This window comes from Stegostoma tigrinum, chromosome 14 (assembly GCF_030684315.1).
Source record: "Stegostoma tigrinum isolate sSteTig4 chromosome 14, sSteTig4.hap1, whole genome shotgun sequence".
NCBI lineage: Eukaryota > Metazoa > Chordata > Chondrichthyes > Orectolobiformes > Stegostomatidae > Stegostoma > Stegostoma tigrinum.
The window spans coordinates 24,325,656-24,348,952 of record NC_081367.1 but is presented as its reverse complement, the minus strand read 5'-3'; the positions used below and the strand labels follow the sequence as shown (position 1 = coordinate 24,348,952).

Sequence of the window (23,297 nt, the reverse complement as noted above, 5' to 3'; positions counted from 1 at the left end):
ATTCTGCTTGGGAACCCTGCAGCCCAATGGCATCAATGTGGACTTCACAAGTTTCAAAATCTCCCCTTCCCCCACTGCATCCCAAAACCAACCCAGCTCGTCCCCGCCTCCCTAACCTGTTCTTCCTCTCACCTATCCCCTCCTCCAACCTCAAGCCGCACCTCCATTTCCTACCTACCAACCTTATCCCACCTCCTTGACCTGTCCGTCCTCCCCGGACTGACCCATCCCCTCCCCACCTCTACTGTCCTCTCCACCTATCTTCTCTATCCATCTTCGGTACGCCTCCCCCCCTCTCCCTATTTATTTCAGAACCCTCTCCCCATCCCCCTCTCTGTTGAAGGGTCTCGGCCCGAAACGTCAGCTTTTGTGCTCCTGAGATGCTGCTTGGCCTGCTATGTTCACCCAGCTTCACACTTTGTTATCATACTTTAATGTTGTCAGCCACGATTCATGACACCCTTCTTTCCTTAGAGCTGTTAGGATTTGGAATGCACTGCCTGGGATAGTGGTGGAGACTGATTCCTTATGAGGTTTCAAAAGGGAACTGCATATGTATTTGAAAGTGATCAATTTAGAGGGCTATGGGATAAGGCTGAAGAATGGGACTAGCCAGCTAGCTCTTTTGGGAGACAGTCCATGGGTCAAATGAACTGTAAAATTCTATGATTCTTCTTTCTAAAATTCAATAAAACTAGTTTCAGGTATATACAATGTTACATTTGTGCAGCCCATCATTGCTGTAAATGAATTCTAATGCACAGAGCAGTCACCAGTATACATAATGCGATCATTTTGTTTAATATGCTAATGTGGAGTTTAAAGCGAACATTATTGGCATGTAAATTTATTCCTATGGTGGTACAGATGATATCAAAAAATAGATTATATAAGCTGTTTGTAGGATATCACTTCTCAATAAATATTTGTGTTTCAGCTCAAATTAACATGACTGACATTGGGCAAAAGGCAATGTGACTTTTGGGAATACTGCATTAGAAAGTGTCTTTGTGTGATATTGATTATAAAGCTTACTGCAAGGGTATAATCTAGAATTCTACTCCGATCACTGAATTAAGTACTTGCTGAATCAGGACATCTGGGATGTAGTAACCCAAGGGAAATCTGCCCATTTATGGGAGCCAGCTGTGTGCAAATAGGCTGCTGTGTCTACAAATCAAAAATGCAGTGTTGCAGTGAAGTCCTTTTGTGATGCATGTGTTGGGGAAGAGGAGTGAGTGGGGATTTGAACAATGAACATTTTTTTGGCTGGCATAGCTTGAATTGCTTTGCTATGAAGAACTGCACTTCTGGATATAAATATTTTTTATTTATTCTCTAAACTAGGGGAATTTGGCAAGGCTAACAGTTATTGTACTACTCCTAGTTGCCCCGAACAGGTAGGGGACTCCTTGAACTACTGCAGATCAATTTTTATTCTTTTCTTCTGCTTTTGTACTCACATTGAAACTGTACCATTTTGAAGTGGCTTGATACAAGTAAATATCTAGTGTTTGCCTTCTGTTCTTCTTTATTCATCCTAACAATACATCCTTCTAACCTTTTCTTCCAGTGTTTAGTTAACTTCTCTTAAAATGTGTTCATCTACTCAACCACTCAATGTGGTAACAAGGCCAACCTTCTAACTGCAATGCAACATCTCCCTGATCTTACCCTTAAAGATCTCGATTAGGCCACTTGGAAGTCACCTCTTTTCTAGAAAAGAACTTGAGCTAAATCAATCTTTCTGGACAGGCGTAACTTCTCATTTCTTATGGTATTCCATTAAACCTTTTTGTTTTACTTCCTCAGTGACTCTATGTTGTTATCATTTATTAATGTTTAGGCTTGAACTGCTTTGGCTCACAGTATGTGCTGGCGGGTGAGCTGAGATGCGTCGGGGAGGAGAAAGGTCACCTGAATTCTTTGTAGCAAGAAATATTCACATTACTTTGAACAGCGTCTTGATTTGGTCTGTGGTCAGAGATGGGAAGATGTGACAGAGTAAGGCAGGTAAGGGGGGTGGGAGTGGAGCATGCAGAACAAGAAGTGTTGTTGTGGTCATAGTTAGTATACTCAAGAGGATTGGTTTATCCTCTTCAGCAATGGATGACAGTCCAGACAACTGCATTGTCTGTCTTGTACCAGGAGAACAAAATATCTCCTCAGACTAAAGACAAAATTGTCGCAGGACCAGGATCATCAAATTGTGATCTAGCTGGGTGCGAATGACACAAATAAAGCTGGGTAAGAACTTCTGCATAGAGGGTATGAGAAGCTAGAGCACTAAATTAAAAGGCAAGCCTCAAACTTTGTGGTCTCTGGATTATTACTTGAATGCTATGCAAATTGATGTAGAGTGAGAGTCAGGCAGCATCAGAGGAGCAGGAAAGTTGACATTTTGGGTTGGGACCCTTCAGAAATTTGAGAGGGGGAAGGGAGCTGGAAAGTGAATGGAGGGGTGGTGGGACAGGAGGAGGTAAGTGGGATGATGATAGGTGAATGCAGGTAGGGAGTGGTGGGGCGGATAGGTGGGAGAGAAGACGGACATGTGCTTGGGTGAAGGAAGTGGGAGGGAGGATGCATGGGGCTGGGGAAAGGTAAGTGGAATGGTGTTAGGTTGGATGCACATAGTGGGTATTGGGGATTGGTCAGCAGGACGGGTAGGGCAGATAGGTGGGAGCGAAGATGGACAGGCTGTGTCAGGTCAAGGAGGCGAGATGAAGCCGATTTTGGTTGGGGGGGGCAGTGTGCGGAGATTTTAAAACTGATGAATCCTATGTTTTGGGCCATCGGACTGTAGGCTCCAGAGGCAGAAAATGAGGTGTTGCTCCACCAGTTTGCGTGTGGTGTCGTTGTGATGGACATGTCACCGAGGGAGTGGGGGGGGGGGGGGGGAGTTAAAATGTTTGGGGACCGGAAGGTGGTGATGCTTGTCGCATACTGAGTGCAGATGCCCCTCAAAATAGTCTCCACTTTTACGCCTGATCATCTCACTGATATAGAGGGGTCCACATAGGGCGCAACACATACAGTAGACCAAGTTGGAGAATCTACAAGTGAACCCTTGTTCGATATGAACGGTTTGATTTTGCCCTTGGAGGTGAGGAGGGAGGTTTACGGGCAGGTGTAGCACTGTGCAGTTGCAAGGAAAGGTGCGGAGTGTGGAGTGGACGAGGGAATCACGGATTGAGCAATCTATGAAAGGCAGATGGGATGGGAAAGGAAATATCTCTGGTGGTGGGGTTGAGTTGTAGTTGGCGGGAGTGGCAGCAAATGATAGGCTGGATGCAGAGGTTGGTAGGGTGGTATGTGAGGACAAAGGAGATTCTGACTATTTTGTTGGAGGGCGTGGGTTTGAGAGTGTAAGTGCAGGAAATGCAAGAGATACAGTTGAGGGCATTTTTGATCACCGGAAGGGAGAGAGGTTGCAGTCCTTGAATAAGAAGACACCTGGAATGTCCAAAAGTGGAACGCCTCATCGAGGGAGCAGATGAGGCGGAGGAGTTGGCAGTGAGGGATCATAATTTTGCAGGAGTGTGGGTGAGAGGAGGTCTAGTCCAGATAGTTGTGGGAGTCAGTGGATTTGAAATAGATGTCAATGTTGAAATGATTACTGGAGATGGAGACAGATCCAGGAAGGAGAGGGAGGTATCAGCAATGGTCCGGGTGAATTTGAGATTGCGGGAATAGGGGTTGGTAAAGTTGATGAACTGTTCAAGCTCCTCAAGGAAGCACAAGGCAGTGCCGATTATAGTCATCAATGTAGCGGAGGAAGAGGTAAGGAATGGCGCTAGTGTAAAGCGCAAGAACGAATGTGGGACATGTCGTTCCAGTTCTTGGGGCATTGGCACCACTGCTGGAGAAAATGGGAGCTACACCATTGGGGTGGCGTTTATCTGAACCATGCTGAGCCAGTGTTTTTGCAAACTGTTTCTAGGGTATAGAAGTGTTTTAAACTGAATAGTGAGGGCAAGTGAATAAATGTGGAAGAATATAGCCTATCAAACAGATAAAGCAAGAGAAAAACAGTAACATGGGAAATAATTGTCAGAGTATAGTAGTAAAGACCTTGGTCATAACTCTGCATTATATTCATAACAAAGTAAATGAATTAATAGTGGACAGTGGGTCCTTAATATTGAGGGGTATCTTACGTTTAAGAAGAATACAAAACACACTGGAGGTGTAGGACTATTAATCATGCCTCCTAACAGTAACCACAATGTCAAACAAAACGTACAAGATATACAAAGGTATTTCTGGTAAAATGATAGCTATAATCATGGCTGATTTGATGTGTTGTAAACTGGAAATATTGCCAGAGATAGACTTGAAGAATAGTTCATGGATTGCTTTCAAGGAGAAAGCACTGACTAGAACATTAAAGTTTTTGGCTATATGATTAGGAAAAAAACACTAATCCAGAAGATTCAACATGGTTTTGTCAAGTGGAAAAATTCTTTGTTTCAGATTTCCAGCATCTACTGTATTTTGCTTTCATTACTTTTATTTGTGCCCTCTGGTAACCTATTTGAGAGCTGGAGAAGATTTACTTCCAATGGTTAGCCTGTTGGCCTTGTTGCTACAGGTGTAATGTAGCGTGATCTTAGTATATTTAAGAGGAAGCTAGAACATTATAGAAGGAAGGGATAGGAGGATTATGGTGATAGGGTAAAGGATGGCAGGGACCACATGCAAATGTTGACAGAAAACGGATCAAATCCACTCTTGGGAAGTTTCTTTTACTTGACTTTAATTTTGCATTTGTTAAAACGTGTTATGTTTTACTAGGAAAAATCTAGCCCCTTCAGTGCCTGACCTCCATTGATTTCCACAAATCATCTAGTCACCTCTACGCTACCATGAGCCTGCGCCATATGTGCCAAATGGCTGACGGGTGTATCTTTGATTGCTGTCTCAGGTCTCCCTCGCCTTTTGTTCCCCTCCTTATATTTGTAGTCATAATAAGATTTTTTCTCTCTCTCGAGTGGCTGGACAAGCAGCAGAGAGGGAAAACCCTTCAATTGGAAGTCTCTCATGTCTTGTCTGTCAGGATTGGTGACGTCAAGGGGCGGGTTGTGTTTCTATGATCAACCTGCGGGAAAACAATGAGGAGCGGAGCCGCCTGAAGCTGGAGCCTCCCTGAGCAGTGAGAGTATCCAAGCTGGTTCCCGAACGCAGCTCTGGGACATGATGCGAGGCGGCAGCAGTGGGCCAGCGGAGGAGTGGGCAGACTCGGGAGCTGAGACTGCAGGGTGAGTGAGTGCCTTTGTCGACTCCTTCCTGGGCCTGTTGTGATTCAGAAGCAGGAGGGAGAGGGCGGCTTGTTTCCACTGTCACCAGGCGGGGCACCATAGAGGGGGAGGGGAGGGAAGCCGTTAACAACAAAAGATTTCTGTTGTACTGTGGGCACAAGATCCTTGCACGGGTTGCTGGTGACTCTAGTTCACTTGAAATTAAATGAAATGTAGAAGGCACACGCCTCTTCACAACACAACTTATTCACTTCACTGTCAGCCAGGTTTGCTCCACTTTAAATCTACACTACATTACATTTCAGTCAATTTTTTTTGTACACTGAAGGAACAATCCACTTTCTGGGCGGGGTTGAAGTTTCTTCCTCCAAGAACTTTCAATGCCTTTTACAGTCGATAGGCTGCTAGTCGAAAGATGAATAGCACAATTCCGTTAAACATTGTGGATAACCGGCTACTTAACGGGAGGTCTTTGCTGGGTTTGTGCCCGACGTTATGTCAGGTTTTTGTAAAAATTCCTTTGTGGCTGCATTAGATCATTGTTAATAAGACGAGAGTTGCCACAGTCTGAGCCAAACTGAAATGTATATCTCTGGTTAGCAGCGCTGGAGCAGATCACGTTTCTAATTTAATGCTCGCAGTAAAGAGGCTGACATAATCTCGGAATCACCTCTCGAATGGTGTCAACTGCCGGTCAATGTTGAAGACGTGACACATTCACACTGCCCACGATATTTCGGTTATTGATTCACCGTGGAAACCAGAAAGCAATGCTGTTTGTACCATTCTGGCGACTAATGTGTAGCGGGCGCAGTTTAAATAGGAACCTAAATCAAAATTCCGAACACAGATGAAGTTGTTGCCCTGGTAACCCCAGACCTTTTTTAAGTTCAACTACGCTGCACCGAGTTGGCGCTTTACACTGATTCCTTTGTGCATTTTATTATCAAACACCAATTTCGAAAAACCTAATAGAAAAACAAAGTGCTGGAGAAAACAGAGTTAATAATTCGGGTTCAATTTTAAGAGTCTGGATTTCTCCAGCAACTTTCTATTTTGTTTCAGGTTTCCAGCATCCGCAGTTCTTTGTTTTAGGTTATCGAAAAACCTAATAGTTTTTGCCACCGCGGAAACTTCCGACCCAGTATCAAACAAACAACTTTGTTTTGTGAATGTACTGCACCAGACATTTCCTTCTCAGATTCCGATGATTATAATCTTCCCTGGTTACGCGTTGCGTTTAGTCAGCAGTTCTAATGCAGTTTTCTTTTTAGAGCCAGCCACTATGAGCTAGCACTTAATATTGCACAGGGCAAGTTCTGTACTAGAACCATAATCTATTAACTGATCTCTTCCTAAGGTTATTCCAAAACCTGAGTTTATTGTTGATTTAAGCGACTTCATTGTTTGCCTTACAAAAGGAAATGTTTCGAACTTGTTTGAAAAATAGCTCTAACTCGGAGACTAGAGATTGTGTACGTAATAGATATTTCAAAGATGTTTTAAACATATTCCGTGTAGATATTCGGTTTATATTGATTAATGTTTCAGTAGAGGGAGGATTTGTGGCTTAGTTGATACACTTTCTGTTTTGGAGTCCGAGACTCAAGTTTATGCCCTAATCCTGAACTTTATGGTAAATGAGGGTGCATTCATCACACAGCCAGACTGATTCAATTTTGATTTGTAAATCACTCTCCTGAATGCCAGAAATAATCGATTCCTGGCCAGTCATGACCTCGGGGTAACAAACGTGAGCTTCCACCATTGCTGTCCATATCTCCAGGCTGGGAGGTGCATGTAAAAATTGTGATCAGAGATAAAGGGAACTGCAGATGCTGGCGAATCCTAGATAACAAAGTGTGAAGCTGGATGAACACAGCAGGCCAAGCAGCATCTCAGGAGCACAAAAGCTGACGTTTCGGGCCTAGACCCTTCATCTCTGAAGGGTCTAGGCCCGAAACGTCAGCTTTTGTGCTCCTGAGATGCTGCTTGGCCTGCTGTGTTCATCCAGCTTCACACTTTGTTATCTTGCATGTAAAAATGTACGTTTTCACAACTCGGCTTCCTTGGGGACTGAATAGCAAGTGCGAATCAGATTGGGGCACACAACATTATTTTCAACAGGGGTAGATTCAGGACCCGTCTCCTTCCACTGCCTGAACTCGTGACATTGTGGGCCAGAACTGCCTTCAGGAAGAAAACACCAACTGAATTCTTTCTTTAGCATAGGCTGAAAGCTATCTCCAGTACCATGTTGCTGCTGATAATGCCAGTTCTCTAATGAAACTTTTAAATTGCAATACCATTTACTTGATCATTCCTTGTAATCATTTAAATATTTTTTATTTAATTGCATCTTCAGTTTCCTGATGAACTCAGCTCCAGTTAGCAATTCCTGTGAAGCATTTTGATCAATTGTAATCTTTTGAAAGAAAATTACTTTCTAGTCTCCCTTGAATAATTCTTTAGAAACATATAATGTTGAGGATCATAATAAAATTACTAGTTAGTATTACTACAACTTTTTTACTGATTTTGTTTTAAAACGTAAGGAATTATTTTGACACCTGTTGGACAGCAACTTAGAAATAATGCACCTAATTTTAATAACTAACTTTATTTACTGTGTTTCATGACTTAAGTTCAATCACTTCAGAAAGGGGCAAGGTGAAATAAATGTAGTGATCAGCTTAGACCTTGGTAAGGTGTTTTAGATGTTGTTAGATTTCTTGTCCCTTTTGTTGGGGGCCAGTTTTCAGAGTCCTATTGTTCAACAAGACTGTGCAGCAAAAGATGTGTAGATACAATGATGGTTTGGTACAGGGTCAGGAGAAGCAGACTTAAAATGCTGATGTAAAATAGTTGATTCAAAAATTGAGAGAACCGTTCTTCTGGTTAAACTTGGCAAGTGAGAAAGAAAACTGTTTTTATTTCAAACAGTATCTGGCCTATTTCATTTAGGACAAAAAAAAATTAATGAACTTGTTCCCCTTTCTTCCATCTTAACATTACCTTCCTGCAAATACATCAGTAAAACATTGAAATTAACATAGTCATGGGGCAGTGTTATGAAACTAAATGTATCGGTGTTTACCAAAATATGTAAAGATGTTTCAATCATTGCAAAGACTTTTGTTTTTCTAGCATAATTTTAACTCTTTGTCCTAGCACGCCATCTCTTCCTGTTTAAAGTCCCACTGCACTTTTCATTTGCATTGTGATTCAAACAGACACTTTAAAATATCATTGACTATTTCTCCATGAGCCCTTAGTAACTGGAGAAATACATGCTTGCAACAACATCTTATTATGGCTCAGTTGGCTAGACAGCAGGTTTGTGGTGCAGAGTGACTCCAAAAGTGGGAGTTAAATCTCTGCACTGGATGAGGATGAAATGAAGCACTCTTGTCCACCTTTCTCTCGCCTGAGGTATGGTGACACTTCAGGTTAAATAACCACCAGTCATTTTTTTTTCTATTGAGAGAGCAGCCCTATAGTTTAAGACTATGCTGACTTTACCCTTCCCTTATTGTGCTTTCAGGAAGGCACAACATTTGGGGGCAGCACAGTGGTTCAGTGGTTAGCACTACAGCCTCACATCGCCAGGGACCTGGGTTCGATTCCAGCCTTGGGCAACTGTCTGTGCGGAGTTTGCACATTCTCATGCATCATATCCCATGAAATAATAAAACAAAAAAATGATAAAAGTGCAAGGTGTCATATCTCATCTCTCAATCCCAGTAAATAACACTGCTGGAAGAGGTTAGCGAATTCTGCTACCTTGGGTCCATTATTGTTAATAGACTATCTGATTCTTGATGCAAAATCTGACTTGCAAAACATGCGTAGAAAACAGCGATGTCTCTTCAGACCAAAGTTTCTGAGGCCTGTGTTTCCAGCACCTTGATGCATGACTAAGAAGTACAAATAACTTTGACCTAACAAGAAAGGAAACTTGACCGTTCTCATCCTCCCTGCCTGTGGAGTGTTTTCCTACATTTCATGGGAACTCATGATCAGAAATGGACAGTCATCTCAAAGGCAAATTTCTTACATATGGCAGCACTCTTTAAGTGAAGGTGACTTTACTAACTCTGTCACGTTTGTGGGATGAAAGATAGACACAGCCCCATTGATTTTCAATGTGACAAGTTAGCTAAAGGCAAAAGACCCATAGTGCACCCAAGAATGCTTGCAGGTATGAAATGAACGCTGTAAGCATCAATTTTCATTCATTGGAGGCTTTAACCAACAACACAGAAATGGCGACATCATGATGATCAGAAGTTACAAAGCTTACGTACAGGCATCAAGGCTATCAACAAAACTCACAATGATAGTCAGTTAACAACATGTGACAGTTGTGGCAGAACCTGCCACTCTCATGAATTGGACTCTCCAGTCATTAGTAAATGTGCACCATAAGAAATTATCCCATTACCGATGGATTTCCTGAATCATCCCTCATTTTCACTTGCTAGTAAGATGCCAAAAATTACTAACTGTTATAAATTCAGAGATAGTAGGAACTGCAGATGCTGGAGAATCTGAGATAACAAGGTGTACAGCTGGATGAGCACAGCAGGCCAAGCAGCATCAGAGGAGCACGAAAGCTGACGTTTCAAGCCTAGACCTTCAGAAAAATGTGAAGAAGGGTCTAGGCCTGAAACGTCAGCTTTCCTGCTCCTCGGATGCTGCTTGGCCTGCTGTGTTCATCCAGCTGTACATCTTGTTAACTGTTATAAATTCTTGGATGGAAATGATTGTAAAATGTCATTTTTGGAGATCGTCCTCAGATCAATGATAGCAATGTTGCCTCTTGATTCAAGTTTAAGACCAAGCCCCACTCCAGAAATTTGACCAGTGAGGGAGTGCTATATTACCATTGGTGCTGTCTTTTTAGATGAGACATTGAATAGCTTGTTCTGTTTACTCAGCTGAATGTATTGTATTATTGAAGAAGAACAGGTCTGTTTCTCTATGCCTTAGTGATTATTACACCCTGTCACATCAACAAATAAGTCAATTGCCCATAAACACCCAACTCTGCTTTCAAAACAACGATGACTAGCTGTATTGTAAGAGTAGTTTTCTGTAAAATGCTTTGGGACTTCTAACGTAAATGTAAGACTTTTTCTTTGTTTCTTTTGCTCAGTTTGTTCCAGTTACGGGTGAAGATGTTTGACTAAATAGATGGAGAAGGTTTTGGTTTAAACAGGATTTGTTTGATGCAGCATCAAAATATCCTTGTTTTACTTTGTTGAAAGTTAGAAATGTTGAGGTTGCAAAGCAGTTATTCACAATTGGAGCAGTTTTTGTCCATTTATCCATCTGCAGCATTGCAAGCATCTTCAACTTTTAGACTGCTGAAGTAGGAGAAACAAGATTGTCTCTCTTATGAGTGTTTAAGCTACCAATCATGCAAAGCTGCTAGAGCCATAATCAAGTTAAAGTTGTATGTAGAAGATGACTGTATTAGTGGCTTATTAATTTCTATATTTAATTGTGAAAGTGTGATTTCCTTATTACTTAAAATTAGTAAGTACATAAATACATCACTGGTTTGCTTTCATAAACATTTCAATTCACAAATTTCTAAGGCACAGATTCACAAACTTTATTGAAATATTGCAGTACAAAAACTTTCAAATAATTCTAACCTTGCCAAACTTTCATTTCATTTTACACTGTTAGTTTTATTTCTTGTTTTCATTTACTGTACTTTGGTTTTGCTTTTTTAAAAAATATCAAACCATGCAAATCTATCACCAAGAGGAAGATATGGTATTCGGCGTTTTATTAGAAAGTGGCAAATGTAACAGTTCTTTGTCAACTTCCATATTCTGCAATAATTGTACAGGCCCTGTTTAAAATTAAAAATTGCAAGTATTGACTATAAGACCACTGAAAACATCATTGAAATTTCAGGAGCAAAAGTGTATATTCAGAAAAGAAAGGAATATTTTGGCTTTCTGGTTGAAGCAGAAAATCTGCAAAGGCATTTTCCCGTAGGCAGCAGAAAGTGGGAGTCACCCTAGGTGTAGCTGGGTGATGCATATCTCATCTGCAACCGTTCTGAGACGTAATGGATTTGTGAATATGGCACAAGCCAGACGATTGTGGCATATCATGATATCAGATCTCCTGGCAGGCATAACTGCAATTGGTAACAGTAGCAACAGTTTTCAAAAAACCTTGCTGCATTTTGCTATATAAAAGGCAATGACTTGTATATGAAATTAGTATCCTGGAACCAAAACTTGCACCATATTTCTGGGATTCCCACAAGCCACTGAATGTATGGAATGAAAGATTTCTGACCTCAGCTATGCATGTGGCAAAATTTTTGAAACTTGGTACACTAAATAAGTTAAAGATTTGTTGCTTTCCCCCAATTGATAGCATATTTTTTTGTAGAGTCTTTTTCTTCATTGTGAAATACATAATACTTAATGTTGCATTATTGTCATTTGATTACAGCTCTGATTCCAGCAGGATGTCTTCAAGTAGTAAGTATGAATTACATTTGTGACCATTGCATCTCAACACTTTCTTGGATCCTTATTAAAGTTAATGGAGAAAGAAACAACACTCACTGTTGAAAGTAAGGGAGGGGAAATATTATGTACTGCCATAAGCAGTGATGCATAAATCTGACTTTGGGCAAGATGCTGCGTGCACTTGGAAACTACCTTTCCTGCTGCCTTCTTTCTTATATTTTAGTAACATTAATGTGCCTTTTTGAACTGAAGATTAAGCTTAAGAAAATTGCAAGCTGATAGTATTACAAATTGATATCCAAACAGATAGGAGGAGGCAAAGGCCAGTGAGTTTATTGCTGGATTGATAGTCCACAGAGCCGGGACATGTTCTGAAGACCTGGGTTCAAATCCTGCCATGGCACGTGGTGGAATTTGAATTCCTTGTATAAAAGAAAATCTGGAATTAGGAATTCAGTGATGACCCTGAAGCCATTGGTGATTGTTGCAAAACTCATCTAGCTCACTAATTTCCTTCAGTGAGGAAAACTGCCATCCTTACCTAATCTGGCCTAAATGTGACTCCAGACCGGAATCAATATGGTGTACTCTTATCTCCTGTCTGGGCAGTTAGGAATGGGCAATAAATACTGACCCAGCCAGCAACACCCTCATCCCGTGACTGATTTTTTAAAAAATTAGTGCAATATTTATCCTGGAAGTATTGGTGCACTGAAATGTCACAATGTCAATTTGTTTTCCTTGCTGGTGTGTTCAAATATACTTCAGAGCGTGTGATTGCTATTGGGGACACCATAATACTTATCAACACATGTTGACTTCTCCAGACGAGAAGTGAAATTGTAGGCAAAATGGATTCTGCCAGGGGAAATTGGCATCTAATCAATTTATTTTAATTCAGATCCCAAACTGATTAAGAACATAGGATATTGGAACAGAAGTTGATCATGTAGCCCCTTGAGCTTGCTCAACCATCCAATAAAATCTTGGTTGATATGTTTGTATTTCAACTTTAATATTTCCATCTATCTCCTCTTTGATTCCCTGCCTAAAAATAATCTCTCCACTGCTGTCTTGTACAAAGACCCCTACTTCCACCAACATGTGAGGCTTAAAGTTCCAAAGTTGCATAACACTCACTCCTCCTCAGTGTGATACCTAATTTTAAAATACACCCATGAAAGGAAACAACATTTCTTTATAAATCCTTATACATCAGGATCTTATACACTTCAATGAAGTTACTCTTTTAAACATCAGAGGGGGGATGAAACCAAAACTGTCTGATCTTTCCTTGTAATACAAACTACTAATTTTGGGTACGATCTAATTACATCTCCTAATTACCTCCCAACATACTAACATAACTCCTTAAAAAAAGAGACCGAAATTGCACACAGTATTCTGGATGATCAATACTCTGTATAACAGAAATATTATGTGTATATTCAATTCCTCTCATAACCTTGATTGCATTTCATACCTGCCTGCTAAGGTTTTGTGATTCATTGACTAGAACTCTAAAATCTGCACCAGAAATTTCTTCAGTAATTCTCCATGTAAGTATTACTTGCATTTTTATTCCTTCTGCCAAATTAAACAACTTCACATTTTCTCACATTGTACTCCATCCGCCAGATGTTTGCCCTCTCATTCACTCCAGTTATGTCATCTGCAAACTCCTTATGTCTTCACAACATACATACACACACACACACACACACACACACACACACACACACACACACACACACACACACACACACACACACACACACACACACACACACTCTCACCCACATGGAGACAGTAAGGACTGTAGATGCTGGAAGCCAGAGTGTATGCTTGTGAAGCTGGAACAGCGCAGCATGTCAGACCGCATCCAAGGAGCAGAAAAGCCAATGTTTGGGGCTGACACATTGACTTTCCTGCTCCTTGGATGCTGTCTGACCTGCTGCACATTTCCAGCTTCACGTTCTCACACTCGCCTATCTTGGTGTTCCCTGTGAGTTTAGCTGCATTGTCTTTGGTTCCCTCATCTAAATCATTGATATAAAATCTAAAATGTTGAGACTGCAGAGCTAGGCCTGTTTGAGACTCCATTCATCACATCCTGCCAATCTGATATTAACTCATTTATGCATACACTATTTGCTGCTCGCCAGCCAATGTTATATTCATGCTAATATGTTTCCCCCTATACTATGAGCTTTCATTAGTGGTACCTAATCAAATCCCTTTTAGAAATGCAAATACAATGTGGCTGCAGGCTGCACTTTATCCACAGCTCATTACTCATTGAAACATAGAAAATAGGAATAAGAATAGGTCATTTGGCCCTTTGAGTCTGCTCCACTGTTCAATATGATTATAATCTAACTTTGTGCCCTTTTTCCACGTTCTCCCCATTTGAAATATTTTACCCCAAGAATTATATTAAATTCCTTCTTGAAAACATTCACTGTTTTGGCCCCAAATGCATTCGGTGGCGGAGAATTTCACAGGCTCACCACTCTGGGTTAAGGAAATTCTCCTCATCTCAATCTTAAACTGCCTAAACCATATCCTTAGACTGTGACCCCTGATTCTGGACTTGCTGGCCATCAAGAACACAGAATTACAGAAATACAGCACAGGAAAAGACCCTTCAGGCCGTCAAGTCTGTACTGATCGAAAACAAGCACCTAACTATTCTGAAATAGTGAGAACTGCCGATGCCGGAGAATCTGAAATAACAAGGTGCAGAGCTGGATGAACACATCAGGCCAAGCAGCATCAGAGGAGCAGGAAAGCTGCTGTTTCAGGTCTGGATCCTACTTCATAAATGGGGGAGGGGAAGGGAAGGGGATTCTGAAATAAATAGAGAGAGGGGGAGGCGGATGGAAGATGATAAAGGAGCAGATAGGTGGAGAGGAGACGGACAGGTCAATGAGCAGGGATGGAGCCAGTAAAGGTGAGTGTAGGTGGGGAGTTAGGATAGGGGTTGGGCAGTCAAGGGAAGATGGACAGGTCTTCGAGTCTTGGAGACCGCTTTATGGAACACCTCCGCTAGGTTTGTGACAAATGACTGCCCTTCCCAGTCGTGAACCACTTCAACTCTCCCTCCCTCTCCTTGGACAACATGTCCATCCTGGGCCTCCTGCAGTGCCACAACAATGCTGCCCGAAGGTTGCAGGAACAGCAACTCCTATTCCGCTGGGGAACCCTGCAGCTCAATGGTATCAACGTGGACTTCACAAGCTTCAATATCTCCCCCTCCCCCACAGCATCCCAAAACCAGCCCAGCTCGTCCCCACCTCCCTAACCTGTCTGTCGTTTCTCCTACCTATCTTCCCCACCCCCCCCCCCCACCCCCGCCCGCCACCTGCCAGCCTCAACCCACCTCCTTGACCTGTCCGTCTTCCCTTGACTGACCAACTGCCATCCTATCTCCCCACCTACACTCACCTTTACTGACTCCATGCCCACCTCCTTGACTTGTCCGTCTCCTGTCCACCTGTCTGCTCCTTTATCCATCTTCAATCTGCCTCGCCTCCCCTCCTCCCTCTCTTTATTTCAGAATCCCCTTCCTCTCCCCCGTTTCTGAAGAAGGGTCCAGACCCAAAACGTCAGCCTTCCTGCTCCTCTGTTGCTGCTTGGCCTGCTGTGTTCATCCAGTTGTACACCATGTTGCCTAACTATTCGAATCTTATTTTGCAGCAATTGGCCCATTGCCTTACAGGCTTTGGCATTGCAAACACGCACCTAAATACTTCAGTGTTCTGAGAATTTTCTGCTTCTACCACAGTCTTGGGGAAATAGTTCCAGATTCCCACCACCTTCTAGATGAAAACATTCTTCCTCACTTCCCCTCTAAACCTCCTCTCCGTATATCTGTACTCCTGGTCATTGATGTCTGTGCCAAGGGGAAATGTTGCTTTTTGTCTAATGTTGCTCTAACCCCTTTTAATCTTAGTTATTTCAATCATGACCCCCCAGTCTCCTCTGCTTCAAGGAAAACAACATCTGTCCAATTTCTCTTGATAACTAAAACTCTCCATAACTAAAACTCCCTAGCAATAGCCACATCCTGGTCCATCTCCTTTGCACCCTCACCAGTGAATGACATCCCTCCAATAATGTGAATTCCAAAAATGCACATAATACTCAAGCCGTAGCCCAACTGTATACTATTCCAGCATGTAATCTCCCTGCTCTTGAACTTGGCACCTTGGCTAATAAAGGAAAGTATCCCATTGGCCGCCTTAACCAATTTTTCTACTTGTCTTGCTGACTCAATGGACAGGTGGACAGGCACACCAAGGACACTCTGATCCCAGCACTTTCCAGGGTCTTACCTTTCATCATGTATTCCCTTGCCTTGTTTGTCGTGCCTAAGTGCATCACCTCAATAACCTGGATCAAATTCCATTTACCATTGATCAGCCCATTGACCAGTCTATCTGTATCCTCCTGTAATCTTAAGATTATTCTCCGATATATAACCACACTAATTTTTAGATCATCCATCCTTCCTGTATGGATTCTGTCTCATCCAGTTAGAATTTTACAGGTTTCTTTGAGATTCCCCCCACTTATTCTTCTAAACTCCAATAAATATAGTTCGAGGCAATGACCTCGTGATATTATTGCTGAGCTGTTAATCAAGTGACCCATATGATATTCTGGGGACCCGAATTCGATTCCTGCCACGGCAGATGGTGGAATTTGAATTCAATAAAATGCCTGGAATTAAGAATCTAATGATGAATGATGATGCATGAATCCACTGTCAGTTGTCGGAAAAACCCATCTAGTTCGCTGCTGTCTGTTTGGGAGGGAAACTGCCATCCTTACCTGGTTTGGCCTACATGTAACTCCAAACCCACCACAATGTAGTTGACTCTGAACTGCCCTCTAGGATTAGGGATGGGCAGTAAATGCTGCCTTGCCAGCGATGTCCCTCATCCCATTAATGAATAAAGAAAAAACAAATGATTCAGCAAGTTTTCATATTGCTGTCCTGATGTACCACTTTTTTCGTAATATGATTAATAAAATGGTTAAGCATGGTTTTCTTATAACAAAACCATGTCATCTCTTTTGTGTGACCTTGTCTTTTTTTTGCTAAGAGTGCTACTGTAATCTCTTTTAATGATCGATTCTAACACCGACCCATGACAGATACCAAGCTAAATGGTGGATATTTTCCAGTGTCCTGTTTTATCCCTTGCTGCCACCTTGGTTAAAAGACTTATATTTGCTATTTTCTAATTAGGTAGAACCATTCCTGAATATAGGGAATTTTGGAAAATTAGCTCTAATACATCTACAACGATTTACCAACTTGAGGAAGACCATTGGCTGAAGTTCTTCTGGACCTGAAGACTTACAATTTCGCAGCTCCATTAGTTTGCTTAATATAATTTCCTTGGTGATTGCAGTTTAATAAGTTCTTTTCTCTCTTCCACCTCTCTGATTTTACAGCATTTACTGCAAAGTGAAGACAGAAGAAAACCATTTCTTCTACTATTTCCTTATCGACTATCGACTCTCCATCTTCATTCTGTAGAGGACAATCATTCATTTGAGTTGAACTTTTTTCAATTTTAAATGATTATCCAATTTTACATTTATAGCTAGCTCTCTCTTGTACTGTGATTTCCTCAACATCATTAACCTTTTACCCATTCTCTGCTGCTCTTTTTGTTCCAAACATTCATCTGACCTGCTGCTGATCTTGATGTTATGAGCTTTTTCCCTGTGTTTGATCCTTTCCCTAAATTCTTTAGTTGACCATGAATATTAGGTCCTCACTTTTTTGAATTTCTTTTGTGGTAGTAATATACTTACTGAGTATTCTGAAATATTCCCTTAAATATCTGTTACTGTGTTTCTATTGATCTATCACCCAGCCTGGTGTGTTAGTTCAGCTTTCATGTCCACATAGTTGTCCTCAGTCTCTGATCCAATCTCCTCCTTTTCAAACTGAATATCTGAGGTATCATTGTACAAATGGTACCTTTACTCTGAGGTCTTGAATTAATTCTGTCACATAACACACAATTCCAAGTTTAATGTAACCTGCTCTCTGGTTAGTTCCAAAATGTGCTGCTCTAAGAAGTTACCTTGAAAGCATTCTGTCAATGCCTGATTTGGTGACTTCTGCCAATCAGATTTTTGTCAGTTTATATGTTGATTTAAAGTTATCCATACTTCATCCAACTAGTGGTTATTTTGGAACACTCCGGCGAGTGCCTATTCCAAGTCTTTACATTGCTCGTCGATGTTTGTCTACTCTCTAGTATCACCACAGACCAAGGACCAGATGATACTGGTGTTATATGAGGCGGGTTGTTATCATCATTATCAGCAGGGCCTGTGCCCTGGGTTTGCTCACTTGTCACTGGAGAGCCGTCAAGTGTCAGTGACAGGGTGAGTCTTTGTCGTGTACTGGCTCGATAACAACTTCTTCCATGAAGGCAGTTGCATCAGATGTTTCCTTGCCAGTCTCAGTTATTTTTGTCTCTGCCCAGTGTGTCGATAATATTTGTTGTAGAAGGTTTGAGTGGTACTGCTTATCTCAACCGCAGGGTGGGCTGCCCTTACGGTGCCTTCTTCAACATTATCTATGTCATCCAATACAGGGTGAGCCAGCACCTGTCAGACCGAGCTCAGCTCCGTGTATGGTAGTAGGTAATGTCTCTATGTCGCTGTCTCGATCTGGACCTGGACCGAGATGGACCTTGTTGCGGATGTTACGCATGTACAACCGAATGATTTATCACAGCTCGTGGTTGTTGACGATGCTGCGGGGAGGTTGTTTATCTGGGATGCTTCCCAACCGGACTGCTCCAGTGGAACTGCAGACTCAGTTTGGTTTTTTGAGTGCTGGTCTGTATAGACCACGGCCGTCTTGTACTTTTTCTGGTTGTTTGGTCACCCAGCAGCCGGGACTGCTGGGCTTACCGGCGGGGCCAACGGGGAGGCACGACACGCACTATGCGCCAAAAATACGCCAAAACGTCATAGTGGGCAACTAAGACAGCTTAAGACATACTATAAAACGCTTTGCCTTAAGCTTGAGAGTCATAGTTACTCGCGCCGCTATTAGGGGCCTGTAAACTACTCCCACTAATCACTTCTTTCTCGTGCCATTCTTACCTCTACTCAAAACTAATTCTGTATCTTGATTTCCTGAAACAAAGCCACTTCGAATTGCACCAATGCCTTCCTGATTAACAGCGTTCCTCCTCCATCTTCCTATCCTTGAGCATCATTAAACCCCTCAATATTCATTATTGAATCCTGTTTTCTTGCAATCACTTCTCTGTAATGGATATCCGATCATATTCATTTACTTCAATGTGCATTATCACTTAATTTACTTTATGAATACATGCATTCAGAGACAGAAGTTTTGCATTGTTATAATCTTTCTAATATTATAATGTTGATTGGTGTATTCCTAGCTATTTTTTGTTCTCTCTGTCACTTCCTGCCAATCTCTGATCCTAATTTTCCCGTCTTATCAGTTTCCTCTGTTACCTTGGCTCTACTCTTTCAAGTACCACTGATCTCCACATTTGATCTCTTGCTCCCACTATTTTGTTTTAAGCCGTCTCCGCTTCCCTAGTTGTACAGTTACAAGAACAGTGGTCCCAATAAGGTTCGGATATATAAGGTTCTTGCGAAGATTTGAAGCTTGGGTTGTGGGTGAGGTTGTTGATTTGCTCACCAAGCTGGCTGGTTATAGTTCAGAGTTTCAGCACTATGCTAGGTAACATCATCAGTGCTACCTCCAAAGAAGTGATGTTCTACACTGCTTAGTATTTATAACCGGAGTAGAACAACATCACTTTAGAGGCAGTGCTGATGATGTTAACTAGTATGGTGGTGAAATGTCTGAACTATAACCAGCCAGCTCAGCAAGCAATTCAACAACCTCATGGTTTGGATATATACTAGCCCATTGGTACAGTGCTCACATTTCTCCATTTGACTTCCAGTGGCCCATGAACCAGAACACACTATACCCAGTTATTGAGTGATGCATTTTATCTCCCAAATTTTGCATACCCAATGCCAATTTGCATACAGGTCAGGTAATAATCCGACAATTATAACCTTTTTGAGGTTCTGTATTTTCATTTAGAGCCTAACTCCTCAATCTCTTTCCTAGTTGTATCCATGCCAATGATACCTGCATGGACCATGAAAAATGGATCCTGCCCCCCTCGCTGAAAGTTCTTCTTCAGCTCTGAACAGATGTCCTGCAGTGGATGGTGTCAATCCCTCTTAATATACCGTCCCATATTACTCCAAAATTCCTTGTTACTCCCCCACGTGAATGGTTTCTTGTACCGTGGTCCCATAATCAGTTTGATCATTCACTCTGTGTAGGAGGGGATAGGTCAGTCCAGGGAGGATAGACAGGTCCAGAGGGTGGGCTGAGGCTAGTAGGAAGGAGATGGGGGTGGGGCTTGAGGTGGGAGGAGTGGATAGGTGGGAGGAAGGACAGGTTAGGGAGGCATGGACGAGCTGGGCTGGTTTTGGGATGCGGTCGGGGGAAAAGGAGATTTTGAAGCTTGTGAAGTCCACGTTGATACCAATGCGCTACAGGGCTCCCAAGTGAAATATGAGGTGCTATTCCTGCAACCTTCAGGTGGCATCATTGTGGCACTGCAGGAGGCCCAGGAGTGGGATGGGGATTTCACAAGTTTCAAAATCCCCCCACCCCCAAGTGCAAATTTAGAATAGTATAAAAATAGAACAGACCCTGAGCACTTCACGGATACTCATGAAAAGGATAGCTCCTTTCCAAATTAGTATTGCAGATCTATTCCTACAGGTTGATTCCTTTAGGATAGTTGAGTGAGAAATGTGTGTGTCTCACAAATTAACGTACGGTTGTTTCATTATAAATGAATTTATCCCAGTGTGGAAATAGGCCAGTTTGCCATCATTGGGAACCAACTTGCATGTAAAACGATTCTTACGTGTAAGCCAATTACAAAATTGCATGGCAGCATTATGTTTTAATATGTATCTAATGGTCCATAAGGAACAAAGCCCCTCTTTTCGAAAGTGGACTGCTTCTATAAATTGATTTTTAAAAATTGTAGTAGATGAATTTCACTTAATGGGTACGAAGCATCCCAATCTAACAATCACTATTTCTCTAAGAGATTCTAAGAATACCATTTCCAACTGATGATAACCTTTATCTTGGCAAACTCTTATCAGAACAGTATCGATACTCTAATCCACAAACCTGCCTGCCCTGGTCGACCCATCGTCTCGGCCTGCTCCTGCCCCACCGAACTCATCTCCACCTATCTGGACTCCATTTTCTCCCCTTTGGTCCAGGAACTCCCCACCTACGTCCGTTACACCACCCACGCCCTCCACCTCCTCCAGGACTTCTAATTCCCTGGCCCCCAACACCTCATCTCCACCATGGACGTCCAGTCCCTATACACCTGCATTCCGCCTGCAGATGGCCTCAAGGCCCTCCGCTTCTTCCTGTCCCACAGGCCCGACCAGTCCCCCTCCACCAACACCCTCAACCGCCTAGCTGAACTCGTCCTCACCCTCAACAACTTCACTTTTGACTCCTCCCACTTCCTACAGACTAAGGGGGTGGCCATGGCCACCCGCATGGGCCCCAGCTATGCCTGCCTCTTTGTAGGTTACGTGGAACAGTCCCTCTTCCGCACCAACACAGGCCCCAAACCCCACCTCTCCCTCCGGTACATTGATGACTGTATTGGCGCCGCCTCTTGCTCCCCAGAGGAGCTCGAACAGTTCATCCACTTCACCAACATCTTCCACCCCAACCTTCAGTTCACCTGGGCCATCTCCAGCACATCCCTCACCTTCCTGGACCTCTCAGTCTCCATCTCAGGCAACCAGCTTGTAACTGATGTCCATTTCAAGCCGACCGACTCCCACAGCTACCTAGAATACACCTCTTCCCACCCACCCTCCTGCAAACATTCCATTCCCTTTTCCCAATTCCTCCGCCTCCGCCACATCTGCTCCCACGATAAGACATTCCACTCCCGCACATCCCAGATGTCCAAGTTCTTGAAGGACCGCAAGTTTCCCCCCACAGTGATCGAGAACGCCCTTGACCGCGTCTCCCGTATTTCCCGCAACACAACCCTCACACCCCGCCCCCGCCACAACCGCGCAAAGAGGATCCCCCTCGTTCTCACACACCACCCTACCAACCTCCGGATACAACGCATCATCCTCCGACACTTCCGCCATTTACAATCCGACGCCACCACCCAAGACATTTTTCCATCCCCACCCCTGTCTGCTTTCCGGAGAGACCACTCTCTCCGTGACTCCCTTGTTTGCTCCACACTGCCCTCCAACCCCACCACACCCGGCACCTTCCCCTGCAACCGCAGGAAATGCTACACTTGCCCCCACACCTCCTCCCTCACCCCTATCCCAGGCCCCAAGATGACATTCCACATTAAGCAGAGGTTCACCTGCACATCTGCCAATGTGGTATACTGCATCCACTGTACCCGGTGCGGCTTCCTCTACATTGGGGAAACCAAGCGGAGGCTTGGAGACCGCTTTGCAGAACACCTCCACTCGGTTCGCAACAAACAACTGCACCTCCCAGTCGCAAACCATTTCCACTCCCCCTCCCATTCTTTAGACGACATGTCCATCATGGGCCTCCTGCAGTGCCACAATGATGCCACCCGCAGGTTGCAGGAACAGCAACTCATATTCCGCCTGGGAACCCTGCAGCCTAATGGTATCAATGTGGACTTCACCAGTTTCAAAATCTCCCCTTCCCCAACTGCATCCCTAAACCAGCCCAGTTCGTCCCCCCGCCCCGCAACTGCACCACATAACCAGCCCAGCTCCCCCCCCCCCCCCCCCCCCCCCCCCCCCCCCCCCCACTGCATCCCAAAACCAATCCAACCTCTCTCTGCCTCCCTAACCGGTTCTTCCTCTCACCCATCCCTCCCACCCCAAGCCGCACCCCCATCTACCTACTAACCTCATCCCACCTCCCTGACCTGTCCGTCTTCCCTGGACTGACCTATCCCCTCCCTACCTCCCCACCTATACTCTCTCCACCTATCTTCTTCACTCTCCATCTTTGGTCCGCCTCCCCCTCTCTCCCTATTTATTCCAGTTCCCTCTCCCCATCCCCCTCTCTGATGAAGGGTCTAGGCCCGAAACGTCAGCTTTTGTGCTCCTGAGATGCTGCTTGGCCTGCTATGTTCATCCAGCCTCACATTTTATTATCTTCGATACTCTAATGCGTTTAGATCTCTATTGTAAATCTTCTACTCGTTCCATCATCAAGCCAAGCAACAATTGTTTGAAGTGTCTTTGTGAACCTGTTTTTATTTTGCCATACTTTCAGGATACTGAGCCTTGTTTCTTCCATTGCCTTGAAATCGTAGTTCCATCTAAATCTCCATTCTGAATCTAATACAACTGGGAGTCTCCCAAATCACATTCCTGATTCCTGCAACCCACTCAGTAGCATCATAGCTTCAGTATGCAGTGCAGCAGA

General features: G+C 43.2%; 1 protein-coding gene across 2 annotated transcripts in view; it reads left to right on the top strand.

The window, feature by feature from the left end:
- The first annotated feature begins 4,977 nt into the window (after positions 1 to 4,977).
- LOC125457676 (protein FAM124B) overlaps positions 4,978 to 23,297 on the top strand; it is a 51,386-nt gene continuing 33,066 nt past the window's right edge. The window contains exons 1-2 of one of the 2 annotated variants that reach the window (XM_048542224.2): positions 4,978 to 5,258; positions 11,742 to 11,770. In XM_048542224.2, coding sequence (XP_048398181.1) covers positions 5,194 to 5,258; positions 11,742 to 11,770 — 94 coding nt within the window. In that variant the 5' untranslated portion in view covers positions 4,978 to 5,193. The remainder of the gene's footprint in view (positions 5,259 to 11,741; positions 11,771 to 23,297) is intronic. The other variant, XM_048542225.2, reaches the window with a different exon arrangement.